General features: G+C 48.6%; 5 protein-coding genes across 5 annotated transcripts; 3 read left to right on the top strand and 2 right to left on the bottom strand.

The window, feature by feature from the left end:
* Positions 1-1,033: 1,033 nt before the first annotated feature.
* Positions 1,034-2,653, top strand: N7532_004138 (uncharacterized protein; the record flags this gene model as incomplete). Its single annotated transcript, XM_056616632.1, has 3 exons — positions 1,034-1,207; positions 1,270-1,941; positions 2,024-2,653. The coding sequence occupies 3 exons, from the start codon at positions 1,034-1,036 to the stop codon at positions 2,651-2,653; spliced, it is 1,476 nt and encodes a 491-aa protein (XP_056476989.1).
* Positions 2,654-7,539: 4,886 nt separating this feature from the next.
* Positions 7,540-8,009, bottom strand: N7532_004137 (carboxylesterase family protein; the record flags this gene model as incomplete). Its single annotated transcript, XM_056616631.1, has 2 exons — positions 7,540-7,801; positions 7,864-8,009. The coding sequence occupies 2 exons, from the start codon at positions 8,007-8,009 to the stop codon at positions 7,540-7,542; spliced, it is 408 nt and encodes a 135-aa protein (XP_056476988.1).
* Positions 8,010-9,168: 1,159 nt separating this feature from the next.
* On the top strand, positions 9,169-10,637 carry N7532_004136 (integral membrane PTH11-like protein; the record flags this gene model as incomplete). The annotated part of the gene is made up of 6 exons (XM_056616630.1): positions 9,169-9,354; positions 9,426-9,465; positions 9,523-9,590; positions 9,650-10,023; positions 10,106-10,170; positions 10,222-10,637. The coding sequence occupies 6 exons, from the start codon at positions 9,169-9,171 to the stop codon at positions 10,635-10,637; spliced, it is 1,149 nt and encodes a 382-aa protein (XP_056476987.1).
* Positions 10,638-14,244: 3,607 nt separating this feature from the next.
* On the bottom strand, positions 14,245-16,199 carry N7532_004135 (glycoside hydrolase family 1 protein; the record flags this gene model as incomplete). The annotated part of the gene is made up of 3 exons (XM_056616629.1): positions 14,245-15,245; positions 15,301-15,787; positions 15,843-16,199. Coding segments are annotated over 3 exons (1,845 nt in total), but the record flags the coding sequence as incomplete, so codon positions are not given.
* A 2,419-nt stretch (positions 16,200-18,618) lies between these two features.
* On the top strand, positions 18,619-21,214 carry N7532_004134 (beta-glucosidase; the record flags this gene model as incomplete). The annotated part of the gene is made up of 2 exons (XM_056616628.1): positions 18,619-18,758; positions 18,829-21,214. The coding sequence occupies 2 exons, from the start codon at positions 18,619-18,621 to the stop codon at positions 21,212-21,214; spliced, it is 2,526 nt and encodes an 841-aa protein (XP_056476985.1).
* Positions 21,215-22,717: the final 1,503 nt, after the last annotated feature.

The raw sequence follows: 22,717 nt of genomic DNA, 5'->3' as shown, positions 1-22,717 counted from the left end.
CCACTTTTACATAAACTTTAAGCTAAGTAAGGCTGCTAGAATAATGCGCCTTATAAGATGATAAGCATAGAGAAATATAGACCGACGAATTAGAATGCCTAATTCAAGTGCCAAAAGAACTACACGCATTCTCCCCCTTACGAGATTTCGGATAAAGCATACCTCGAACTCCGTAAAGATGCGACAAATGGCGTTCCGAATATGTACGTAGCCAGCGATATTTTCATACTTTCTTGAAGATGCCGTGACTTCCAGCTAATAAAATTTTCACTAAACTAGCGACCACCCTAACGGCTGACGTTCTATTCGTGCCAAGTCAGCTTCCTTCGGGGACGGCCACGAATGATGACCGCGTCCTAGGGTTCGGGCGCCCGATCTTTGCACGTAGTGGGGAACTAGTGGCGACCCGAGACTGGGAATATTAACGTCTTAGCATTCTCGACAGTAGTTAGCGTCTGCCTGATCGAAGCACTACGCGAAAGAACGGTTGACTAGCCTAGAAAATTATGGCGGCTTGCTAAAGCACGTCGGATATCGGAGTTCCAACCCTTCCATGTTAATTTGCCTGCCGCCAGAGCAGATTGGCTCCCGTTACCGTCCAGCCCAGAATGTCTCTCATCACGACCCGGATCTCTGAGTTCCTGTTGGAACTTCTCGATCGGAAAATCTCCGCCCCGTCCTGTCTTAGCATGGGCGCATACACCCTACAATCCTACGCCCTCCCGCATTTATCCAGGCCAGACTTTCTCCGAAGTTGATATGCTAAGATTGTGGGGTATGGAACTATGCAGAATAAAACGCTCGGTGCCCCATTTGCCAAACCTACGACAAGATCCGATCCGAGAGCTTTTGTGATCTTGGCAGCGGTATAAAGCTTTGGATATCACACATATAAATCTCCATATCTTTCCATGTTTTGATTGTATCTCGAAGTGTACGCGCTGTCCTGCTCAACTGCCCTTCCCTGGCGATCTGTGTATCGGACGATTTCCAAGCTGTCCTGATTTATCCCTCTCCCGCCCCCGTCCCCGCTATGGCTGATACGCAAGATGGTGGGCATGGGATCGACGTGGTTCCAAACGAGCACATGGGCATCGCACGATATCTAGCCACCCGGCTATCTACCCTGAAACCTCCTATGAACAAGGTTTCGAACCCTTTCTCAGCCCTCGTGCTTCTTAACAAACAACAATGGCTTTTTGTCATCGTAGGTTGTCCCTGCTTACTCCATTCTTCAACTCGATAGGAGTAACGTGCTCACCTTTTTAGATCGCCTTCCTAGGCTGGACATGGGACGCCTTCGATTTTTTCACGCTTTCGTTGACGACAACAGACGTGGCTAAGACATTTCACAAAACAATTCCTCAAGTTTCTTGGGGTATTACCCTTGTTCTAATGTTGAGATCGGTCGGGGCAATCATTTTTGGTATTGCTGCTGACCGCTGGAACCGCAAATGGCCCTTCGTTATGAACATGCTACTCTTCATTGTCCTTGAGCTTGGAGCCGGTTTCTCTCAAACGTGGAAGCAGTTCTTAGCGACTCGCGCTCTCTACGGAATTGCTATGGGTGGTCTCTACGGCAATGTTGCTGCCACTGCACTTGAGGATTGTCCTATTGAGGCTCGCGGTATCGTTTCCGGATTGCTGCAGCAGGGCTATGCATTCGGTTATCTGCTTGCCACTGCCTTTGCGCGCGGTCTTGTCAACACTACCTCTCATGGATGGCGTCCGTTCTATTGGTTCGCTGCTTGCCCTCCCGTCTTCCTGATAATCTTCCGCCTCTGTCTTCCGGAAACTCAGTCATTTACCATGCGAAAAGCGCTGCGTGAAGGCAATGGCAACGTCACTGCCAACTTCTTGTCGGAAGGTAAAGTGGCGCTAAAGCGCCACTGGCTCCTTCTCATCTACCTCGTACTACTTATGGCCGGCATGAACTTCATGGTAAGTCTGTCTTAAACTGTTTTGGGGCGTAGATGCAAAATCACTGGCTGGTTATTTCCTCTGCTAATTATCCACTCTACAGTCCCATGGCTCCCAGGACCTCTACCCCACCATGCTCAAGGCGCAATTAGGCTTCTCCGCCAACGCCGTAACCGTGACCCAGGTAGTCGCCAATCTTGGTGCTTTGACCGGCGGCATACTTTGCGGCTGGTCTAGTCAGATCTTAGGCCGTCGCTTCACCCTCATTATCATCAGTATTGTCGGAGGAGTCCTGCTGTACCCTTATAGCTTCGTGAATACCGAAGCAGTTATTGCCGCAGCATTCTTCGAGCAGTTTTGCGTGCAGGGCGCTTGGGGTATCATACCGATTCACCTAATGGAGTTGTCTCCTGCGTCGATCCGAATCTTCGTCGTCGGCACCTCATACCAGCTGGGTAACCTTGTCTCCTCGGCGAGTTCGACCATCGAGTCAACCATTGGACAACGCTTCCCCTTGTCTCCGGTAAGTGACGGCAGTCAACGTTATGACTATGGTAAGGTCATATGCATCTTTATGGGCTGCGTCTATGCATATGTCATAATTGTCACATTCTTCGGACCTGAGAAGCTCGGTAGGCAATTCGACCTAGCGAACGACAACGAGGAGCTGGTTGAGACCGGTCAATTTGATCCCGAGAAAGGTGCCGCTATGCACAGGGAGCATTTGGAATGATCATATTTGCACGATACTGTGATGCTCGGTCTAATGGTGGCCAATTTGTCTTGTCTGTTCATGTCATGCCTATTCCATGGGGAGGCGGGAGTCTGCCTGATTAGCATATGGGTTTCTGAGTTCTGTATGGCAGAGAATCGGTGCGTCGGGGCTCACTCGCACTGACTTTTAGAGGTCGAAAATTTTTTTTTTTTTTTTTTTTGCCGTTGGTGTCGGATTCGCTTTAGATATGCAGAGGTTGTATCAACACGAGATGAATTTGCATCATTTTATCTTGGGTTTGTTTAAAGCAATACGGGTGGAGTTATCTGCGATTGAAAATAGGCAATTTTTCGTGAGGGTTTTAGGTGGAACTTACATTCGAAAGAAGCTTTTGAGATACAATAGACAGATTATTGTAAAAGCCACAGCCATCAAAAGTTAGGAAGACAATCAACACGAACAATAATTGATAGTTACAAATTCAGAAGATTGAGCCAATGGACGGCCAATCTTTAACATGGTGTTTCGCGGGTCGGGTAACCGCACACGAGACCGTGGAGTGAAGCTTTCCGTAGTCTAGGCGGACAGTCCCACAGCTCAAACAGCGGAGGCTTGGAAAATAATGACCATAATTCCTAGTGATGGAAGTGTAGGGGCTCTTCGGTGATTCAATGTTAGGGGTCATTAACAGATGATGTGGTCAAAACATGAAACCTGGCCATGTCATTGATGATTGAATTAGACCTCGCCACGACCCTGATATTGGGTCCCTCCTACCGACTCGCAACCCGGACCGACCCTCAGGGTCATAAAATCTCGTCAGGGTCACCCTGACTACGACCCTGACTACCCTGAATTGCATAATTCTTTTACGCCTTTCCTGACTAGGATGAATAAATTCGCGGACACATCATTATATATTACTGTTTCTTATACCTGTTCTGTATGTCTAACTATGATTCCATCAATTTTCATCCACCCCCTATGTAATTCTTTGAATTAAGTCTTTTGAATACGTCTTCTGGCTTGGTAATACTAAACTTGCCCTCTTTTCTATCTAAGAGGAATTGTTGTGGTGTGTTTTATAGAAAGTTGGTGAAATTGGTGTGTAAGGATGCGGAAATATATTTCGAATGTATGAGATAGTTGCACTACATTCCGCAAAACTTAAACACTATCCTAACTCCTGCGGTGATGGTCTTGAAAACCTAGTCAGTGACCTAGGAAGGACCGTGGCTATCGCAATGAAAGAGAAATCCTATGGGAATCCTATCCTATGCCATAATATTCGGGTGGGATTCAGGATAGGAAATTCCCTCCCACGGTCAGTCTGACTACCCTGAGGGTCACCCTGACTACCCTGAAGGTCACCCAATTAGCTTGAGGATTTGAATAAAAAGCGGGGTTTAGATGTGATCTATCAAGCAAACAATCAGATAATGCAGAATCAGCATGTACCTCTACCCCTAAGTCCTTTCGCCTAACACCAAAGAAAAATCTCAGTAAGTCCTTCCTTCTTATACACAGCTTCATCATGTCTCAGTCATCTGATATATTCCACTCCTCTATACATGATGCGCCACCTTCAGATTTCCTTGAATACGTTGCTAATTCGACACCACCTCAGCCTTTCTCCCCCGTCCCCTCCGGAAGCCAACAGACCGTCTACGAGCCTCTGAAAGCCCCCGAATGCCTTAAACGCGTTTGCCCGGACCGGATCAGAACATACATTCTATATTCTCCAGAAATGAGTCATGAATTTGTGACTTGGTGGCTTCAGACCGACTTTGGGAGGAAGAAACAGATGGCTTGGGATGGGAAACGCGCAAAGTGCTGGGAATACTTTGACCAGGTCGCCTTAGACAGAAATGGGAAACCAGGAGTTATGTGCCAGCAATGTCAGAAGGTTCTTGATCACCCTGGTTGGGCTCATAGCGGAACAACTTCAATGAACAAGCACTATAATGGGGTGACTTGTCGGAAAGCTGCCCTAGCCAAAAGGCAGAAGCCAAATACCAAGCTGGCATTAGAGCATGCTGTATGTTCAGCACCCTATTATCGGCTTTATTTTACTAACTTACTTCTATGCCTAGGCTCAGAATACACCCGTACGAACATTCGATACGCGTATTTGGCAGCAGAAGCTTGCGAAGCTTCTTACTGTGTCACATCTTCCGTTCCTTTTCCTTGAACACCCTAAGTTCCGTGATCTTATCTCTTACGCCCGGCTTGCACCATCAATGCCAGATATCCCATCCGCTAAAGCTATGCGCCGGCAGCTTCGAGAGCTAGTCCGTGAGAACCAAAAGATTATCCTTCAGACACTCCCTTCTGGTGCTAAGCTATCACTTGTCCTTGATTGCTGGACATCTCCATTTAAGCAGGCATTTATGGCTATCACTGGGTACTTCATTGACAAAGACTGGGAGTACCGTGAGATATTACTTGGATTTCAGCCCTTACATGGAGCTCATTCTGGTGCAAATCTGAGTGAGGTGGTTTTCGACTTGCTACAAGAGCATCAGATCACGAATCGAGTGCTTTCGGTGACTACCGACAACGCTTCAAACAACAAAACTCTTATGGAGAGTGTCAACGAGGCGATTGAAGGTCTACAATCCTCGAGCGACGTCGCTATCATTCGGGTACCATGTATTGCACATGTGATCCAGATTAGCCTAAAAAGTCTTCTTGGGAAGATGAAGGCTATTCCAAAGAATGACAGGGCTGAGCAAACATGGTCTGATGATCGGGTAGAAGCTCTGCGGGCGACGCAGCAGGAAAGAGGGATTGTTGACACTCTAAGCAAGGTAAGACGTCTTAACTTAATTCCGATTCATAACCTAATTTGTTCCTTAGGTCCGAAACCTTGCGATTTATATTAATGCAAGTCCTCAGCGCCAGGAGTCATTCTACAACCTGCAGGCAAGAGAGAAAAAGCTAGTTCCAATCCAGGACGTTACTCCTCGATGGAAATCTACATTCTTAATGCTCGCACGCGCGAAGAAGCTCCAGCAGGCCTTCGATGCTTTCTGCTCCCAGTATGACCAAGGGCACTTTTCCTTGAGCCAGGAGCAGTGGCGGCAGGTTGATTATCTCCTTGTATTCTTGAGCCTTTTCACCGATTCACAACGCTTTTGTGCAAAACAAAGAATGTCACTATCCATCGGGTTTTCAAGGTCTACAACAAGCTATTTGATCATCTTGAAAAGTCGATTAACCAGCTTCGACGGAAGAAGGTTGCTTGGAAGCAGGTGATGCTTATATCCCTCGAAGCAGCAAAACTCAAGCTCTCAGCCTACTACAGAGACACCGACAAGATTGACAGTCATCTCTACGCAGTTGGCACAATCCTTTCTCCACAGGATAAACTTAAGTTCTTCTCGACTCCCGGCTGGGATCCAGACCCAGGATCTGGGGTCGACTACCGAGCAGCCTATCGCCAGAGCCTTGAGTCCTTCTTCGAGAAGTACTCTGAGAGTTTTGCCGAGGACCATCAAAGGTTAGGTTGTCCGACTATAAGTTCGATACCGGATGAATTTGATTTAGCTTGTGCTCTAGATGAGTCGCAGCAGTCTCAAATTTCACAGCCAGCACAGTCAGACGAGCTTACAAGGTATCTTGATAGCAGTAAGTATCTCTTGATCTCTATTTGAGCAATTACTGACTTGTCCTTTAGATATAGTCACAAATGCCCAGCCTCTGACCTAGTGGAGAGATCATCAAGATAAGTTCCCTACGATGGCAAGGCTTGCTCGCGATGTGCTCTCTATCCCAGCTAGTGGTGCAGGATTAGAGAGGCTTTTTTAACTCTGCACGAGATATCTGTCATTATCGTCGAGGCTCTCTTCAACCTCAAACAATCTCAGATCTTATGATGTATATGTGTACATCACGGTTTGAAACTCGTGAAGAGGAGCGAATAATGCTTTCTGAATATCTTTCGGCTCAGGAGATACAGGCTGCAAAGGAAGAGAGAACACAGCAGCAAGTCGCTGTTGATCCAATTAGCGACAATGAAGAGGATGAAGCGTCTACGACACAGCTCCGAGCCAGGTCCCAGCCCCGAGCTATCTCGCAGACCCTACCAACCTCGCAGGCTGCCCAGGGTCCGTCCGCAAAAGCACTCGGCAAAAGCACTCGGCAAAAGACGTATACGCAATATAGCTGACTATGTGAGAGGTGATGAGGAGGAAGACGATGGTCAAGAGTCGGAAGCAATACCTCTGCCAGAGATACAGCACCGAGTGTCAGGCAGAGTCCGTAAGCGTTCAAGGTTGCTAGATGGGTATGAAACGTCTAATATGTAATTCGAGATTCGGGCATTCTTTTAGGTTGATTCATTAGTTTGATTTGTTTTGATTTAATTCATTCTACATTGCCAAATTAAAAAACTACTCCTCTAAATACTGTAAGTGAGATACTCAAAAATACAGACAAAATCTGCATAACTTATGCTCCGCGTGACTTGGCAATGTTTGCCTTGTTTGACGACCTTGAGGGTAGGTTCATGACCTTTATGGCCCTATCCTGACCCCATTTCAGGGTCTAACCTTACGACCCTAAAACCTGCGTGGTCCGGGTCGCGGTCCGGGTCGTCAGGGCCACCCTCGGATCGTGGCGAGGTCTAGACCCGCGAGGAGTCACCACCGAATTTTTCAATATGGTTCTGCACCCACTCCATAGCAAAGCGTTGGTCCAAGAGACCGGCGTTTGGCACACCATAAGTGTGGACTTCATCGGAGGAAAGGAAGCCGAAGGCTCCCAATCGGTACTGAATTTCGACGGTGATAAATCCATTGTCATTGGTATTCATCATCGGGCTGGGGTCATATACAGCACCAAAGAGCCCATATCCACCACCACCTACACACGCACATGGTCAGCAAACATCACAAAAAGCCCTATAGGCAGACGAGAACCGTACGAATCCACAAGAAGACGGGCAAGTCCCGAGCGCCAGGCGGTGCATAGAGGTTCAGGAGCAGGCAGTCTTCATCTCCGGCATAGGAATTGAATCCATAGACGGTTGGTGTCTTGGCAGCTCCCGATTGCGGGCAGACCGGCGGTTGTTTCATCGCTTGGGTGACCTGGGTGTTGTTCTGCACTGGAGGCGCAGGGGCCTGAGAGCGAAGGTTTCCTATTGGAGGGGCGGCATATCGGATGCTGTGTGGTATTAGCATTTCACCTTGCGAAGAACTCTGTGACAGACATGGAACTCGAGGTACCTTTTCCAGACGTTCAGCCCGAAGGTGGTATCATAGTACCCTTCTTCATATGTCGCATAGCCAAGATCGACAGGGGGGCCCGCATTTGCCAGGCCTACCAAGATGGCAGAGACTGTGGTGAGGAGTAAGGGCTTTGTGACTTTCATTATTGCTAACTCTCGAGATCCCTGGGACAGGAAAGTCAGGAAGCTGGAAAGAAAGAAGGGGAGAGAGAGGTCGCAATCTACTCCGTACATCGTGACCACCTAGCCCCACGTGGGAGGAGTTGTATGAGCAAGAGAGGTGCCGTTTCTTATATTGTTGGAAGTGTTATCCGATGGGTCAGTTCACGAATCTAATGCCCCTTTCTCTGCTGAACCAGCCACTAACTGGCCCTTACATTTTTTACAAAAATTACAGGGCCCCCGCTCTGTAAGGGCCGGTTAGTATATGCAATAACTCGTTAGTTTTGTACTTCCATGTGGAGTACGGTTGCAAAAAGTCATCGTCCCTATGTTGGCAACGTGTGGGGCAATATCCATCCATACGCAGTAAAAAACATATCTAGCAGAACTTACACTATCGCACCAATTAGGCCTATTACTGATACGTAGGCATATTCCATACATAGCACACAAAGGATTAGACGCCAAAATGAGACGTGACTTGGGTCTATTGCCACGCGGAACCCCCACTAACGGCGGAGGCTTTTCCAACACCTGCCGCTTTTGATCATGAAAGTTAATTCCGCCGCGAGTTCATTTCGCCAAAACCTTATTATTATTTGCTGACCGGCCAATGCTACTGTCCAGGACGAAATGAGGGAAAGGGCGATTCAGTTAGATCTCAAAAGACAAAGTGAGGAGAAAGGAAAACGGCTGGAAGCAATGAGCTCTAATAACATCCCTATTGTCACTCTTGGACTGACGCTCCGGGCGGAGCCTTAGGGGGCGGAACACCACTGTTGAGCGTAAATTATAGGTATGCGCTAGCAAACCAATGAAGATATCAACCAAGTCCGGATTCGGCGCTATCTCCGGAAACTTTATTCCAGACTTCAAAGACTTGAACTTACCAGCTTCCCAGAAAAGTAATCTCGTGACTATATCCTCCGTCCCATTTTGGTCAAGGCTCAGGAAGTTCTGCAATGTTCTTCCCTCGCGGAATAATTTTTCTTCATACAGACTCACGGTTTGATCGAAGTGATATTTGGCAGGACATCGTTATTTGAAACCCATTGAGGATCCTCATGAACAAATTCTTTCCAAGTCGAATGCATTGAACACTAATTTACCCCCCCCTCTCTCTCTCTCTTCAAAGCCGAAGATGGCTTCTTCCACCACCGAAAACCCAGACTTTTTGGCGCAGTCCCGAGTATCTGAAGTGCTCGCCGGATATATAACTCCCATCCCACTCGAGCTGCTGACTACCGGGTTGCGAATCTATGTCAAGCTTAGACCGTCATCAAAGGACCGCTGGGCTTTTGATGACTATTTAATAGTTTGGGCAACTGTGAGACCCCCCGTGTGCCATAACGTGCCTCAACTTTGTCGAACGGTCCATATTCTGACTCTGAATACTAGGCTATGGGGATTGCTGTGTGCGTCAGCGGTCTCGTTTACGGTTCATTCGCCTTACCGATCCTCCCTACCAAGCATTGCTGATGAGGAGTTTATGCAGGACCTCCGTACGGATTTGGACGACATATTGAGGCGGTCCCGACGGAAGACCTAAAGATATTTATGATGGTATGCAGCGATCATACAAGTCAGGAGAGCAGCTTAACTAATATTAAATGGATGATCAGGGTGACTACATCTTCAGCCATTTCTATAATGCGGCCATCGTTGGCACGAAGCTCTCGGTCCTCGCACTTTACCATCGAATCTTCGTCACGCGCAGCTTCCGTTTGATGGTCATCTCTACGGCCGTCTTCATATTTCTCTGGTTCTGCGCTATGGAAATCTCGCTAGGTCTGGAATGTCGCCCTATCCAAGTCTTTTGGGATGCCAGTGTGAAGGGGAAATGTAACAACCTGGTTGCGCTTACCTATTTTACCAACATCGTAAACCTGGTGGCTGATATCTGGATCTTTATCCTCCCGCTACCTGTCATCTATAAGTTGCAGATCTCCATAAGCCGCAAAATTGGTCTCAGCTTCCTTTTCGGTGTTGGCTTGGCGTAGGTCTTTCCAGTTCCCAACTTCTTGATGCTTGCTCTCCCTTTTGTTTCTTCTTGCTAATGCCTGCTTCTTACCATATAGGACTTGTGCTATTAGTGCAGCTCGACTGTCTGTTGTGGTTTCCCAGGGATCTCCGGATTTCACCTGTTAGTACTACCCTTGGTTCCAATTCTCAACATTTACTAATCCCCTGAAAGGGGCTGGAGTCCCTTTGGGGGTTCTCTCTGCATTCGAGCCACTGGGTGGGATTCTCTGTGCCAACTTGCCCGTGCTCTATAGGTACTTTGCAAAGGCTTTCAAGACTATCAAATCTGCCGGCCGAAGCCATCATTCACAGAGCGGATACGACTATTCGAACCAGCACGAGCGATCCACGAGGAGCGTGACTAATAAGTGGTTTAAACTACCCAACGCCAGTACCACCAGTGATGATAAATATATCACTACCTCCGTGGTCCGGGGGCCCAACATCGATGATGACACCACTGAATTACGGCCAATGGATGGCAACACTATTGCCATCCAGCGCATGTTTGTGCAAGATGTTTCTACCTACCAAGATGTTGAGGCCATGAACCAAGAAGTCGTGAGAGCGCATAGCAATAAGTTATGAGGAAATACATTCTGTGAGGGCTTCTATTTTTCTGTATCTCTCGTTACCCTGGTAGAATTCACCTTTGTTCTCTGAATCCATCCATGGATGACCACTGCAGACCAATATTTGTCGGAACCAAAATAAACGAAATACGCCACTAGGCTAAAAATGTACACACGCACAGAATTTGCACTGTCCACTATATTTTTTGGGCTCATTTCCGACACACCCCCTCAGGGCAGCCGGATTAGCAAGAAGGCTTCCCTGGAGATCCTTGGTTCTGTAGTTGCAGCATGCATATTCCATTGGTCTTTATAAATCACACGTTCCTCTAGGAATTTCCACGCTCTGACTCTGGTCTGGCTATGATAGGCTTCATCCTGCTAGGGGGTCGGGCCGGCATTTTTCCCTGCTATAGCACTAAGTATGCGTTCTTTGACCTCTAGCGTTTTCTCTGTGAATCGAACGTCGACCTTGCTTCTCAGGTGGTAGGGCTTCTGGGCTCATAACTGTCAGAACAAAAATGGACCAAATACGCCACTAGGCGAAAAATGTGCACATGCACAGTTTTTGCACTGTACACTGTATTTTTCCATTCCGACAATATTAAGCTCGGCTTCCATTGGCAGCTTATAATAAGGCCGCTTGTTTTCAAACTCTATAAGCGCTTATAAGTGTGCAGAGTATAAAGTCGGCCAATGACTTGAACTAACTGTGACTAATAAGCATTAAGCACCAAGGTAAAGCTGGATTCAGACAACAGATGATATTAGACTTTCTTGGCTTCAAAAGCTATTCATTCCATTGATTTCTACCCGCCGGAGTGGACGGTATCAACTGCTACTTCTTGATGGTCATGGAAGCCATTTAATTTCGCATTTCGACCAAATTTGTTTTCAAAATGATACCATTCCGACCTCCATGCCACCGCATTCCTCACATCTTTTACAACCGCTCGATATTGGCTGTTTTTCTATTCTAAAACAGAAGTAGGGTCGGCTAGTCGTAGGTCAAATGCGTGCCGGTATCAACCATATCGACAAACATGATTTCCTCGCAGCATTTCCAACTGCTCGGGTGGAAGCTTTTAAACCTCAAAATATTCGAAATAGCTTCCCAGCTTCTGGTTTATCACCATGCAATCCAGAAGGGTAATATATAAGCTAAATATTTGGCTTAAACACCTACACCCTCCGGCAGTCGATCTAATGAACCAAGCCTCAAATAGAGCTCGAGATGGGACGGTTCTTTTTAAAATTTAAGAACCGCATACCGCCAAGAGAACCGCGAAAAGACCCGCCAATGGGTATTAACTACATAAAGCAGAACTTATACACTGATTATCTCCTATTTAGTATACTTATACCTTCTTCATTTCTTTGTGGTTAATCTCGTGGCCTAGACTCGCTCCTTAGCACTCGACCTAGGAGCCAGCGTTCCCCTGCGGTTACAAGAATCGCGCGGTTTCATTGGCCTCGGAGGACTGTATCCCGTTGCTTCTTATCCAGATCACCATGTTCGATTCTTTTGCGTTTGCGATTCGGTGAAATAATACCCAAAATCGGCGGGGCTCGATAATTTCAGCTCGTTCAAAGTCGGAAAATACCACATTTTTACTTTCCTGATTGTACGACGAATTCCTCGGAGCCGGGTCTCTATGAACGACATGGAGGGTATGTATCGCTGATAGAAAGTCTGTCAATTTGGAAACGAGGCAAGTTCGGCTCACTTTCCTGAGTGCTAGCTCCAGAGGTTGCCCGCTTAGGCTCAACAGCATCATACGCTGGGGATAAGCGATCCCGTCGTAGCTATAGGGGTGAGACTGTTGAGGTTCCAGGATAAGGCACCGAATTGATGCCTCATTCCCAACCTCTGTCGGCATGCCTGTCCAGGGAAACCCGAGGCACTGAGCGTGATATGCGCTTCACCGACATTATATTCTACATCCAGGGGATCTTCATGGAAGAACACCGATCGAGATCGATTATGAGGGATTTACTACTGTGAGGGGCTTGCCGCCCGTTCAAGGATAAATACCCCCAGAATCGCATGTAGACAGTCTAATACAAGTTCAAGTTCTGTCAATTTCATTAAGGTCGATTTGTCTAGCAGGCCCTCATTCTATATTCAGCGCTTCGTCGTAACCAATCTCAACAGAGACAAGTCAATACTCCCGAGGTGGAGAGAGATATATATGCCCTGGATTGGCCGAAGCTTGTCGTATACAGCTGCTTCATGTCGGCGATCACGGAACTCCGACACGGCGAATTTTGCAGGGACAGTGTACCCGTGCGATGAAGTATTGACTTTCAACAGGGCGCCTCTAGAGCCATGTATTCCGACGATCTCACAATCTGCATTAACGGTCTCTGACAGTTGCCGTTGCAATTTCCCGACGAACATTTTTGAGTTGATGGCATGACCCGTTGTCCCGTGACCATGATCATAGACATTGGGACAGGCCTGATCTAACTCCCCTCCGTGTACCAATCTGCTTAGACACTTCAACGTGCAGTAACGGCGATGGTTCTCGTCAGAGAACGAGGTTCGTCCAGCTGCAGTGGATGTTTGGCTGGCCAATACTCGTCGACTCCGAGTTAGTGTTCCGAGAAACGTGTGGATTCCGACTCGGTGTATGCGGATCATCATCCTCATTATCAGAACTGCTATGCGGGTGTAATGGTCGACAATCGCTCGTGCTGGGATCGTGCCTTCTGCGGCGCAGCTGGATCGGAGACCGGAGGAATTTTTCTGTTTTCGGTGGACGATATTCGGAAGATAGCACTTCGTGGTAAGGGACCAGAGGAGACCTTGATAATTCCTCTAGCACAGTGAGGTCGGACTTCGAAAACGTGATCTTGATCGTACTGAAAATGTCGCTTTCGCTCGCTGCTGTGCACCTTCTATTTACTAAGGAAAATGATCTGAGTGTGCATCCGCCCAAACTGGCTGTGATAAGTCAAACGGGAGGTCTGTTAGTTTCGTCATGTTGTTTGAGGGTTGTCCAGGTCAATTCTGCTTCTTGGAAAAGATAAAGGTTTTACTTTATGTATGATAGATGCCGTTATATTGTCAGGTCTGCCTACTAGCCAAAATTACGTGGCAATGATGCTGCCCCACCACTGTATTACGTTCCCAGGGGCACCCTCCTGTACGAGACCTGTTCAATTGGCGGCTCCATGATTAGGTGGAATCAAAGATCAATTTGATGAAGAAAGATCAATTAGAAAAAGGCGAGTCCTCATAGAGCATGATAGTATAGAATGTAGTTGCTACAGTGGTAAGTAATGCAGTTGCTCTGATAATGTATGGTAACAATCTTGGGCAAATTGGGCAGGGAATTGTTACGGACACTACAGGATTTACTAATAGTGATTCCCCTCTCCCGCCTTTTGCTTAGCTCAAAGTGACACTTGATCTATCTATTAAATCGTTGAGGAGGCTGTTGAGAAATGGCTGTCGCACCGCCCACCCAAAGGAGCTGGTCTGTTTTGAACAGGAAATCAAAGTGCCAGCAACAAGGTCCTCGCAAATCAAGTCTTATGAAGAAGGTATGTGAATATAGCATCTGTAGCCTGCCCGCATGCCCCAACTAGCGTCTCCCACGTTTGACAATCGGTCCATCTTAATTTTTATTCGACCCTTGCCGAGTCTTGACGAAATCCACCAGCTCGAAAAAGCTCTTCTTGAAGTACCGTTTCTGACTAGGTCGCTCCACCTTTTGCATGCCGAACTGTGCCGAGTAATCTCCAAACTCCCAATTGTCCATGAAGCTCCAAGCAAGAGCTCCCATGACGTGGACGCCATCTTCATAAATGGATTTCAAAATCTCCGACATGAAGCTCTGATAATACTGGCTGCGAGGTGAGTCGAAAAGTTGATCCGGAAGCTCCTTATCGGCTTCACCGTAAACGGGGAACCCAAACTCAGAGACAAAGACCGGGCGGCGGTAGGTGTTCCACAGATAGAAGAGATACTCTCGGAACATAGTTGGTGTGATGTAGACATAGCTCTGAGAGCGGTAGCCGATGTTCCAACCGTACACGTTCTGCCACTCCTGGTTGACACAGTAAGGCAAGAGGGTGTTGGAGGTGCTTTTGTTCGCAACACAGGCATCAATGCCTTGATCTGCCGGTGACACAACAGTGGCAGTATAAGGATCAATGCCGAAGAAGTCCGAGGTGTGTCCGATATACTTCAACTCGGTCTGATTTAGCGGTCTAGCTCCGGGCATAGTGTTCAAAACGGAATCCGGATATTGCTTTCCAAGGAAGATAGGATTTCCGAAGAACCCGAGTTGCATCTCTTGGAAGCGGTTGGCAGCCTCGACATGGCTCTGGTTCTTGGGGTCCTTGGGGATTCCGAAGTTGTCGTTGAACTTGATACCCATTTTGCCGGTTCCCTTCAGGACGTCGTGATAGAAGTGATAGACATGAGCGTGTGCGTGGACAACATTGTCAACACCTTGGAAGTTGAAAGCGTACAGGAGAGGCTCATTGAAGGTGATCCAGATGGGCACACGATCGGCAAAGTTGGTCAAAAGAACCTTTCCGTAGTTGACAAAGGCATCGACAAAGGTTTCGTTCTGATAACCGCCGTTGTTGTATCCGATGTCAGGGTGCCTCGCTAAGAGAGAAGATCAGTAGATCGTTCGAATAATATCTGTCCAAGGGTGTCATACTGATATCGTCACTGGCAACAAACAACAGTGGGCTATCAAAATGGAGCATGGTGACCACAGGCTGCATACCGGCCTCTAGAACAGCGTCGATAACGTCGTTGTAGTGGTCTATGGCCTGTTGATTGACAGGGGTCCCGGGCAGGGCAAAGGGCAGAATGCGTGTCCACGGGATGGTGAAACTGTAGTACTCCACTCCCATAGCAGCCAATCGCTGGATATCCTGCTTGTACAGGAAATAATTCTCGTTGGTTACATAGTCCTTGGGCTGCTCCGGGTTGGAGATCTGTTTCTCTAACAGCGAGGGGCCGCGGCCTTCGAGACCAATTGCGCCTTCGATTTGAGCAGCGCTACCGGCGACTCCAAAGACGAAATCATCTGGAAAGTTATAGCAATCTGATGGACCAAAGTAGTCTCGCGGTGGCAGGACTAGCTCGCTGGTAGGAACCGGAGTGGGGCTGACGGTGGTGGTGTACAACCCAATGGTGGTCTAGAAGGGACATCAATCGTTGTAGAAGTAAAACTTGGGGAACGGTTTAACGCACGTAGTTTTGCAGGTCTGCTTGCTTCCACATGGATGACCAAGCGGCCTGCCCGTAAGGATCCTGAGTATCGGTCGCGCTGATGACCGTCTGCCCAGGGACCCAATTACCCCAGGTAGTGGTTGTGACACTCGTCATATGCTTCGATGCGTCTGTAAACGCCGGAGCATATGTTTTGGTAGTGGTCGGAGAAGGCATCGAGATTGCATATCGGACGGTCTCACTTAGCGTGTACGAGAAAGGCTGGAAGTGATAGCTTGGAGAAGCAGTTTCATGTTTGCATTGAGGTCGAGCTGTGTAGCCAGTGGTTGTGACGAAGATCTCCTGGGCCTGCACGGCCGCAGCCAGGCCAAGAATATATTCTAAAGTAAATCGCATAACGGTCTATTGTCCAGCGCTGTCTACCTTTGTCAAACCTGGAAGAAAGGAGCTCAATATGTATTCGGAATGCCCGGATTGAAACTCGCACGGCACAGCACCCCACGCCCGCAATATGGACCCTCTTCGTCTGGGGTAGACCTCACCAACTCTCACGGAACAAAATTTTTGGTCCCAGCTCCCATGAGGTTTTTAATTTTTAATCTTAGTTTCCCCGATCCACACAACAAGTTACCTTTTTAGGCCAATTTATCTAAATATATTGGTCCTGGCATGACCCAATTTGCCTAGAAGTTCCACAAGTCCGCGGAATGTCGGACAGTTAAAATCGTGCTAGAAGCAAGTGGGTAGAGCCAGCACATCAAAAAGGGGCTGATCTGCACTTGACAAATGCTTGAATCGAAGCGCTAAGGACAGAAATGTCGGGGAAACTGTTCCATCGGGAAAATACCCCGGGAAAATTCTTAAGCCAGCGAAATGATGAGTGGAGAAGACGAAGCTAATTTCAACATAAGTTCGACCGTGGGTAATGACTCCAGAGCCATATACGGGTCGATACGTAAATGTACTTACGTATCTGGAAACTCTGCCCAAGGGCGTTCCTAAATCGTGTAATTAGACGAAGTGACGAAATATATGCAGCGGGTGACTGAAAAACAGTGGCGCACCCACAGCGAGAAGCAGTGTAAGTGGCCAGAACGCCTCCCACGCGGCTCGCTGTCACCGGCTGAATCGATACGTGGGGCTCTCCCAACATGCATGTAAGCAAGCTAGATCGAGCAAGTGAATTCTACTACCACATACTACTGCTATTAGTAGCTTAGCTTGGAATCTCGGGAAAATATCGGTTTGATGGCCATTAGTGCAACAATTTTGCACGCTTCCCTGTTACGGTTACACTTGTGAAAAGGATATGTGCCGAGAACCCGTTCTACAACGCAATTTCCGGGCTGGGTCTAGTTGGATGCCGTGTGCGTTCTAGGTCCTGCTTTCCCCAGACATGGCTGCCCTACCCTGGAAGTCGCGGGAAAGCCCAACCCCTAAAAAGAAGGTAGTTAGCCTATGAATTGACCCAGCGCTTCGTTTCCAATATTGTTGACAGCTCTTCGTCGGCACCATAAGCGCAGCTCCACACTCTGTCATCGACTTCTGGATCCGCTAATCTCTGCACTAGGCTCCAATAGATCGAAGAGAGGATTTTTAGTATTATAGTACTTGTGAGAGTGAAGGGAGGACGGGACGGATAGGTCCTGGATCCTCTACACTGCGGAATGTCGGCCTCCTCGCGTCCCTGTTGACTGAAACGCGACCCGGAAAATGGTCGGAGTTGGCCCACTTAGGACTAGCATCGGCCTAAATTCCCCGCAAACCAAGCAATCGCCAAGCAAGGAACAAGCTTTTCGAACCACTTTAATCCCCGCATTATTTTCTCTATGTTTGTTTCTCTCTTAATTTCGTGAGCCAGCAGACCGCACTCGGCAACAGGGTGGTGGCTTTTGGCGAGCAGGCGGCTCAGATCAGGATTAAAGGACTGCGCAGACAACGGCCAACAAGGACAGTCTACTACCTAACATGAGACAATAATGGGACTATAGTAGGGTTCATATTGGGGTACTCGAGCAAACCCAGATATATGCAATGCTGAGTGGATGTCCGCGACCGTTGGTGTCCTGAATTATCAATAAGAATGAAGAGAGTCAGATTCTAGAAGCATCCCGCAAAGGATGGCTTGGGAAAGCCGGACATTGGCTTTTGTTTGTGGAGTCAGCTGGTGGCAAATATACCCCCTGTACCCTGTACATATTCGGCCCTTTATTGCATTAGGGTGGCGCTACTGCAAGCGCAAAAACACTAGTTACTACAATATGCAAATATGAGGAGGACCGGGGGAGGAGACCTTATGGTGATCCCCACTCTATGCCCCTCTCCGGCCGCAAGAATATTGGCTCCAGGGCAACCGAGAAGATTGAAGGGTGAGCGGAAGTAATACGGAGCAAATGCTGACCGACTCCCAAATTTGATCGAGATGGATCACATTTCATATAAGAAGCAACGTCTTCAGCTGACCGGGGTTTGTCGACGAGATCTCTTTACGCCAGAGCTCGCTCCTCTTTTCAAGAAGCACCGGCCATCCTCAGCCCCTCGAAGCGCTCGTCAACTTATTTTAGACAGACACTTACTATCCTTAAGCATGAAGGTGACCACCGTCGCTGTTGCCGTCCTAGCGAGCTGCGAATCCGTGGTCGCGCATGTTAGCTCTCGTGGTCAACATGGCACTGATGTACGTGAACCCATGAATTGGGCCGTGTCAATCCCATAAATAAATGCAAAAGAAAAGTTCATTAACACCAAGCTCTTTTCCTTGCTGTGACAGCCTCTCAACAAGAGGAATAAGCTGCCCATGCCTCCATCGCCACCGAGCTACCCATCGCCTTGGATGAATCCCGAGGAGGTGGGCTGGAAAGAGGCCTATGAGAAGGCCAAATCCTTTGTCTCCCAGTTGACACTGATGGAGAAAGTCAATCTGACGACTGGCACTGGGTAAGTAGAGAGTTCTAACTTCATCACAGCTTTGGTATGCACTGGACAAAGGCTAAAGCTGATTATTTAGTTGGGAGAGCGATCAGTGCGTCGGAAACACTGGGTCTGTGCCCAGATTGGGCTTCAATGGCTTCTGCACCCAGGATTCTCCCGTTGGCGTCCGTCTAGCCGACTACAACACGGTATTTCCTGGGGGACTGACCGCGGCTGCCACGTGGGATCGTGCCCTCATATACGCTCGTGGTCTGGCGATGGGCCAGGAACATCATGGTAAAGGCAGCACTGTCCAACTCGGCCCGGTGTGTGGGCCGATAGGCCGCGTCCCTGAGGGCGGTCGGAACTGGGAGGGATTTTCGCCGGATCCAGTCCTTACAGGTGTTGGGGTTGCTGAGACTGTCAAGGGTATCCAGGACGCCGGTGTGATTGCATGTGTTAAGCACTTTATCGGTTACGAGCAGGAGCATTTCCGGAGCGCCGGTCAGGATGGAGTTGTTGCATCGTACTCGTCCAACATTGACGACCAGACCATGCACGAGCTGTACCTTTGGCCCTTTGCCGATGCCGTCCGCGCCGGTGTTGGCTCAGTTATGTGCTCATACAACCAGATCAACAACTCGTACGCATGCCAGAACTCGAAGGTGCTCAACGGCTTGCTCAAGAACGAGCTCGGGTTTCAGGGCTTCGTTATGAGCGACTGGACTGGTCAGCTTACTGGCGTCGCGAGTGCTGCGGCTGGTCTCGACATGACGATGCCGGGAGACACTGCGTTTGACTCGGGTCTGAGCTTTTGGGGTGCGAACCTGACGTTGGCTGTGGTCAACGGCACCGTTCCCGAGTGGCGGATCGACGATATGGCCATGCGGATCATGGCTGCCTACTTCAAGGTTGGCCGTACTATTGAGAACCAAGTGCCGGTCAACTTTGACTCGTGGTCCTTCGCAACAGAAGGACCCCTCCATTTTGCCGCGGACGAGGGCTACCAACAGATCAATTGGCACGTTGATGTGCGTGGCGACCATGCGAAGGTGGCCCGGCAAGTTGCTGCTGAAGGCTCCGTGCTGTTGAAGAATAACGGCATCCTTCCCCTGAAGAAGGTGAAACAGGTGGCAGTGATCGGATCCGATGCCGGCCCGAATTTGGACGGTCCCAACGGTTGCAGCGATCGGGGTTGTGATACCGGCACTCTGGGCATGGGCTGGGGCTCTGGCACTTCCAACTTTGCCTACCTCGTAACACCTGATGCCGCCATCCAGGCCCGGGCCATCCAAGAGGGTTCGGCGTACCAGAGCATCTTCGACGACTACACAACCGACGATTCTGACTCGCAACAAGGCAATGGCCTAACCGCCATCCCGGATTTGGTTTCACAAGCCGAGACCGTATCCATTGTCTTTGTTAACGCTGACTCGGGCGAGGGCTATATTACTGTTGGCGGGAATGCAGGTGACCGCAACAATCTGACCCTTTGGCACAGCGGCGACGACCTGATCAAGAATGTGTCGGCTCTGTGCGACAAGACCATTGTGGTGATCCACTCTGTTGGCCCTGTGGTTGTCGAGGACTGGTACAGGAACCCGAACGTATCCGCTATTGTCTGGGCCGGTATCCCGGGCGAGCAATCTGGTAACGCTATCGTGGATGTCCTCTACGGAGACGTCAACCCGTCAGGCAAGAACCCATTCAGCTGGGTGAGTGATCGCACTCAGCTGCCCGACGTCCTGTACAAACCCAACAACGGGGAGCTGGCACCGCAGATCGACTTCACCGAGGGCGTCTTCATTGACTACCGCGCTCTGGACAAGGCCGACATCACGCCCACATTCGAGTTCGGTTTCGGCCTCAGCTACACTACGTTCGAATACTCCAACATTCGGGTCAAGAATAACAGGGTGCCTCCGTATGTGCCGAGCTCAGGAAAGACCAACCCTGCGCCTACCTTCGGCGCCTTCAGTACCCATTTGTCCGATTACCTGTTCCCAAGCACCTGGAAAAACGTGATGTACTACATCTACCCGTACTTCACCAGCAGCGACCCCGCCAAGATTGCGGGCACGAGCAACCTCCAGCCTGCTTCCAAGTTCCTGCCACCGCATGCCAATGATGGAAAATCTCAGCCTCTATTGCCCGCCGGTGGCGGGCCTGGTGGTAACCCACTTCTCTATGAAGAGCTGTACACCGTGACAGCCTCCATCAAAAACACGGGTTCCATCGCCGGCGCCGAGGTCCCGCAGCTGTACATCAGCCTTGGAGGGCCCAAGGACCCCAAGGTTCAGTTGCGTGGTTTCGATAAGCTGTTCCTCAAGCCGGGCGAGACGGGAGAGTTCTGTGCTAAGCTTACCCGTCGGGATCTAAGCAACTGGAATGTTGTCACTCAGGACTGGGTTATCAGCGACCATCCAAAGAAGGTGTATGTGGGGTCTAGTTCAAGGAAGCTGCATCTTAGTGCTGAGCTCTAAGTAGATCGATAGGTGGACAGGGAGAGGTTCGATCGGTCTCTCCCTTCCTCCGCAGTACCGGGCCGCTCATGGACCTTTAATCATTAGTCCTTTCTCCTGTATCACTCAGCTAGCTCTCCCTAAATCTGAGTTTGTGTTTCAATAGCTAGAAGCAGGTTTATAACCTTTTCTTGTTGATCTCAATCTTCTAAATTCCTCAACTTAGGCTCTTACTTATGTACATCGGAACACGTCATTTGATCACACCCTAGGATAACGGAGTGATCCGATTTGACCACTTCATAAACACATCACAACGTGACATCTTGCTCGGTTTAACCACCTCGGCAAAGAACGGGCGCTATAAAATTTCCACCTTCCAAGGATTTCAACTAGCCATTTCATCACTTCTGGTAGGCTGGTTGGGTTTCACCACCCTGCAAGGACCGGGATGACTAAACTTGACCATTATATTATTAACTAGTAGAACTCGCCAAACGTGGGTTTGGGTTGGGTTTTCAATTTCTTTACCCGCCCACGGGTAACCCATCGCGGGTTTTGACCTTGGTGAACCCGCCTGTTGAAAATATCACGGTTACTGGGATAATCATGGGGGCTGGGTCTTTTTGCCCACCAGGCCAGTAAGCCATTGAATAAAATAATAAAATATAGTGTACGTGGGGAAGTAAAATTGCTCATTTTGGTTTTTTTTGGAGGCATATCCCTTTTTGGGATAAGAATGAATTGAGTAATTAGATGGCAGCCGAGTCGAGGAGAAGGGTAACCGTTGTAGTTCAGAGGTATGAATTGTTCTATTATTCTAGAGGGAAAGGTGAGGCTATGTATACAACAAGGAGCCAAGTTGATTGGAAATCAACTTGGTTGTCTGTATAGACGTCTCGGAGCTAATTCCGATGGTGCGGCTTGCTTCCTGATCTGCACTAGCCTTATATCAAAACAATAACGAGAGTAGGCGGGCAACAACACCAGGGGGTGCTTACCCGCGCCTGTTTATTTAAACCCAGGGTCTACATTATCATAATAAATCTAAGGCATAGTGCAGCTTTAGTAGGTCCTTGACTCTGTTGGTGGTCCCGGGCAGGTGTTTCCAAGCCCAATGAACCGAATTGTTCAGCTTCGTATTCATCTTTAAGACTGAGAGTTTCTAGTGACTGAAGTTATGTCAAAGATTGGCATTGTATTGAACTTTAAATTACAAAAATTCATTTTCCACAAGTTGAAGTTGCAAAATCCAGTCTTGCACAGCTTAATTTTGAACAGGTGGATGTTGTAGTTTGATCCCTTACGTCATATGAACGGGTTCTCCGTAACTACTAGAACTCTCTTAATACAATAGAGGGTTTGGACGGGTTGGACACTGCCATTATCAATGATCTGATTGCCGAGGTATGACATGTGTCTCCTGGTCCCTAGAAACAAATGTCTCTGGATAAAAAAAGCTGGCGCAACATACCACCATCATGTCTCTGTGGAGAGACACAACAACCCGGGGTAGTGGAGTAC

The sequence above is a fragment of the Penicillium argentinense genome, assembly GCF_028826775.1.
Source record: "Penicillium argentinense strain IBT 30761 chromosome Unknown utg000004l_segment0_segment0, whole genome shotgun sequence".
Lineage (NCBI taxonomy): Eukaryota > Fungi > Ascomycota > Eurotiomycetes > Eurotiales > Aspergillaceae > Penicillium > Penicillium argentinense.
This window is presented reverse-complemented; position numbering and strand designations above follow the sequence as displayed.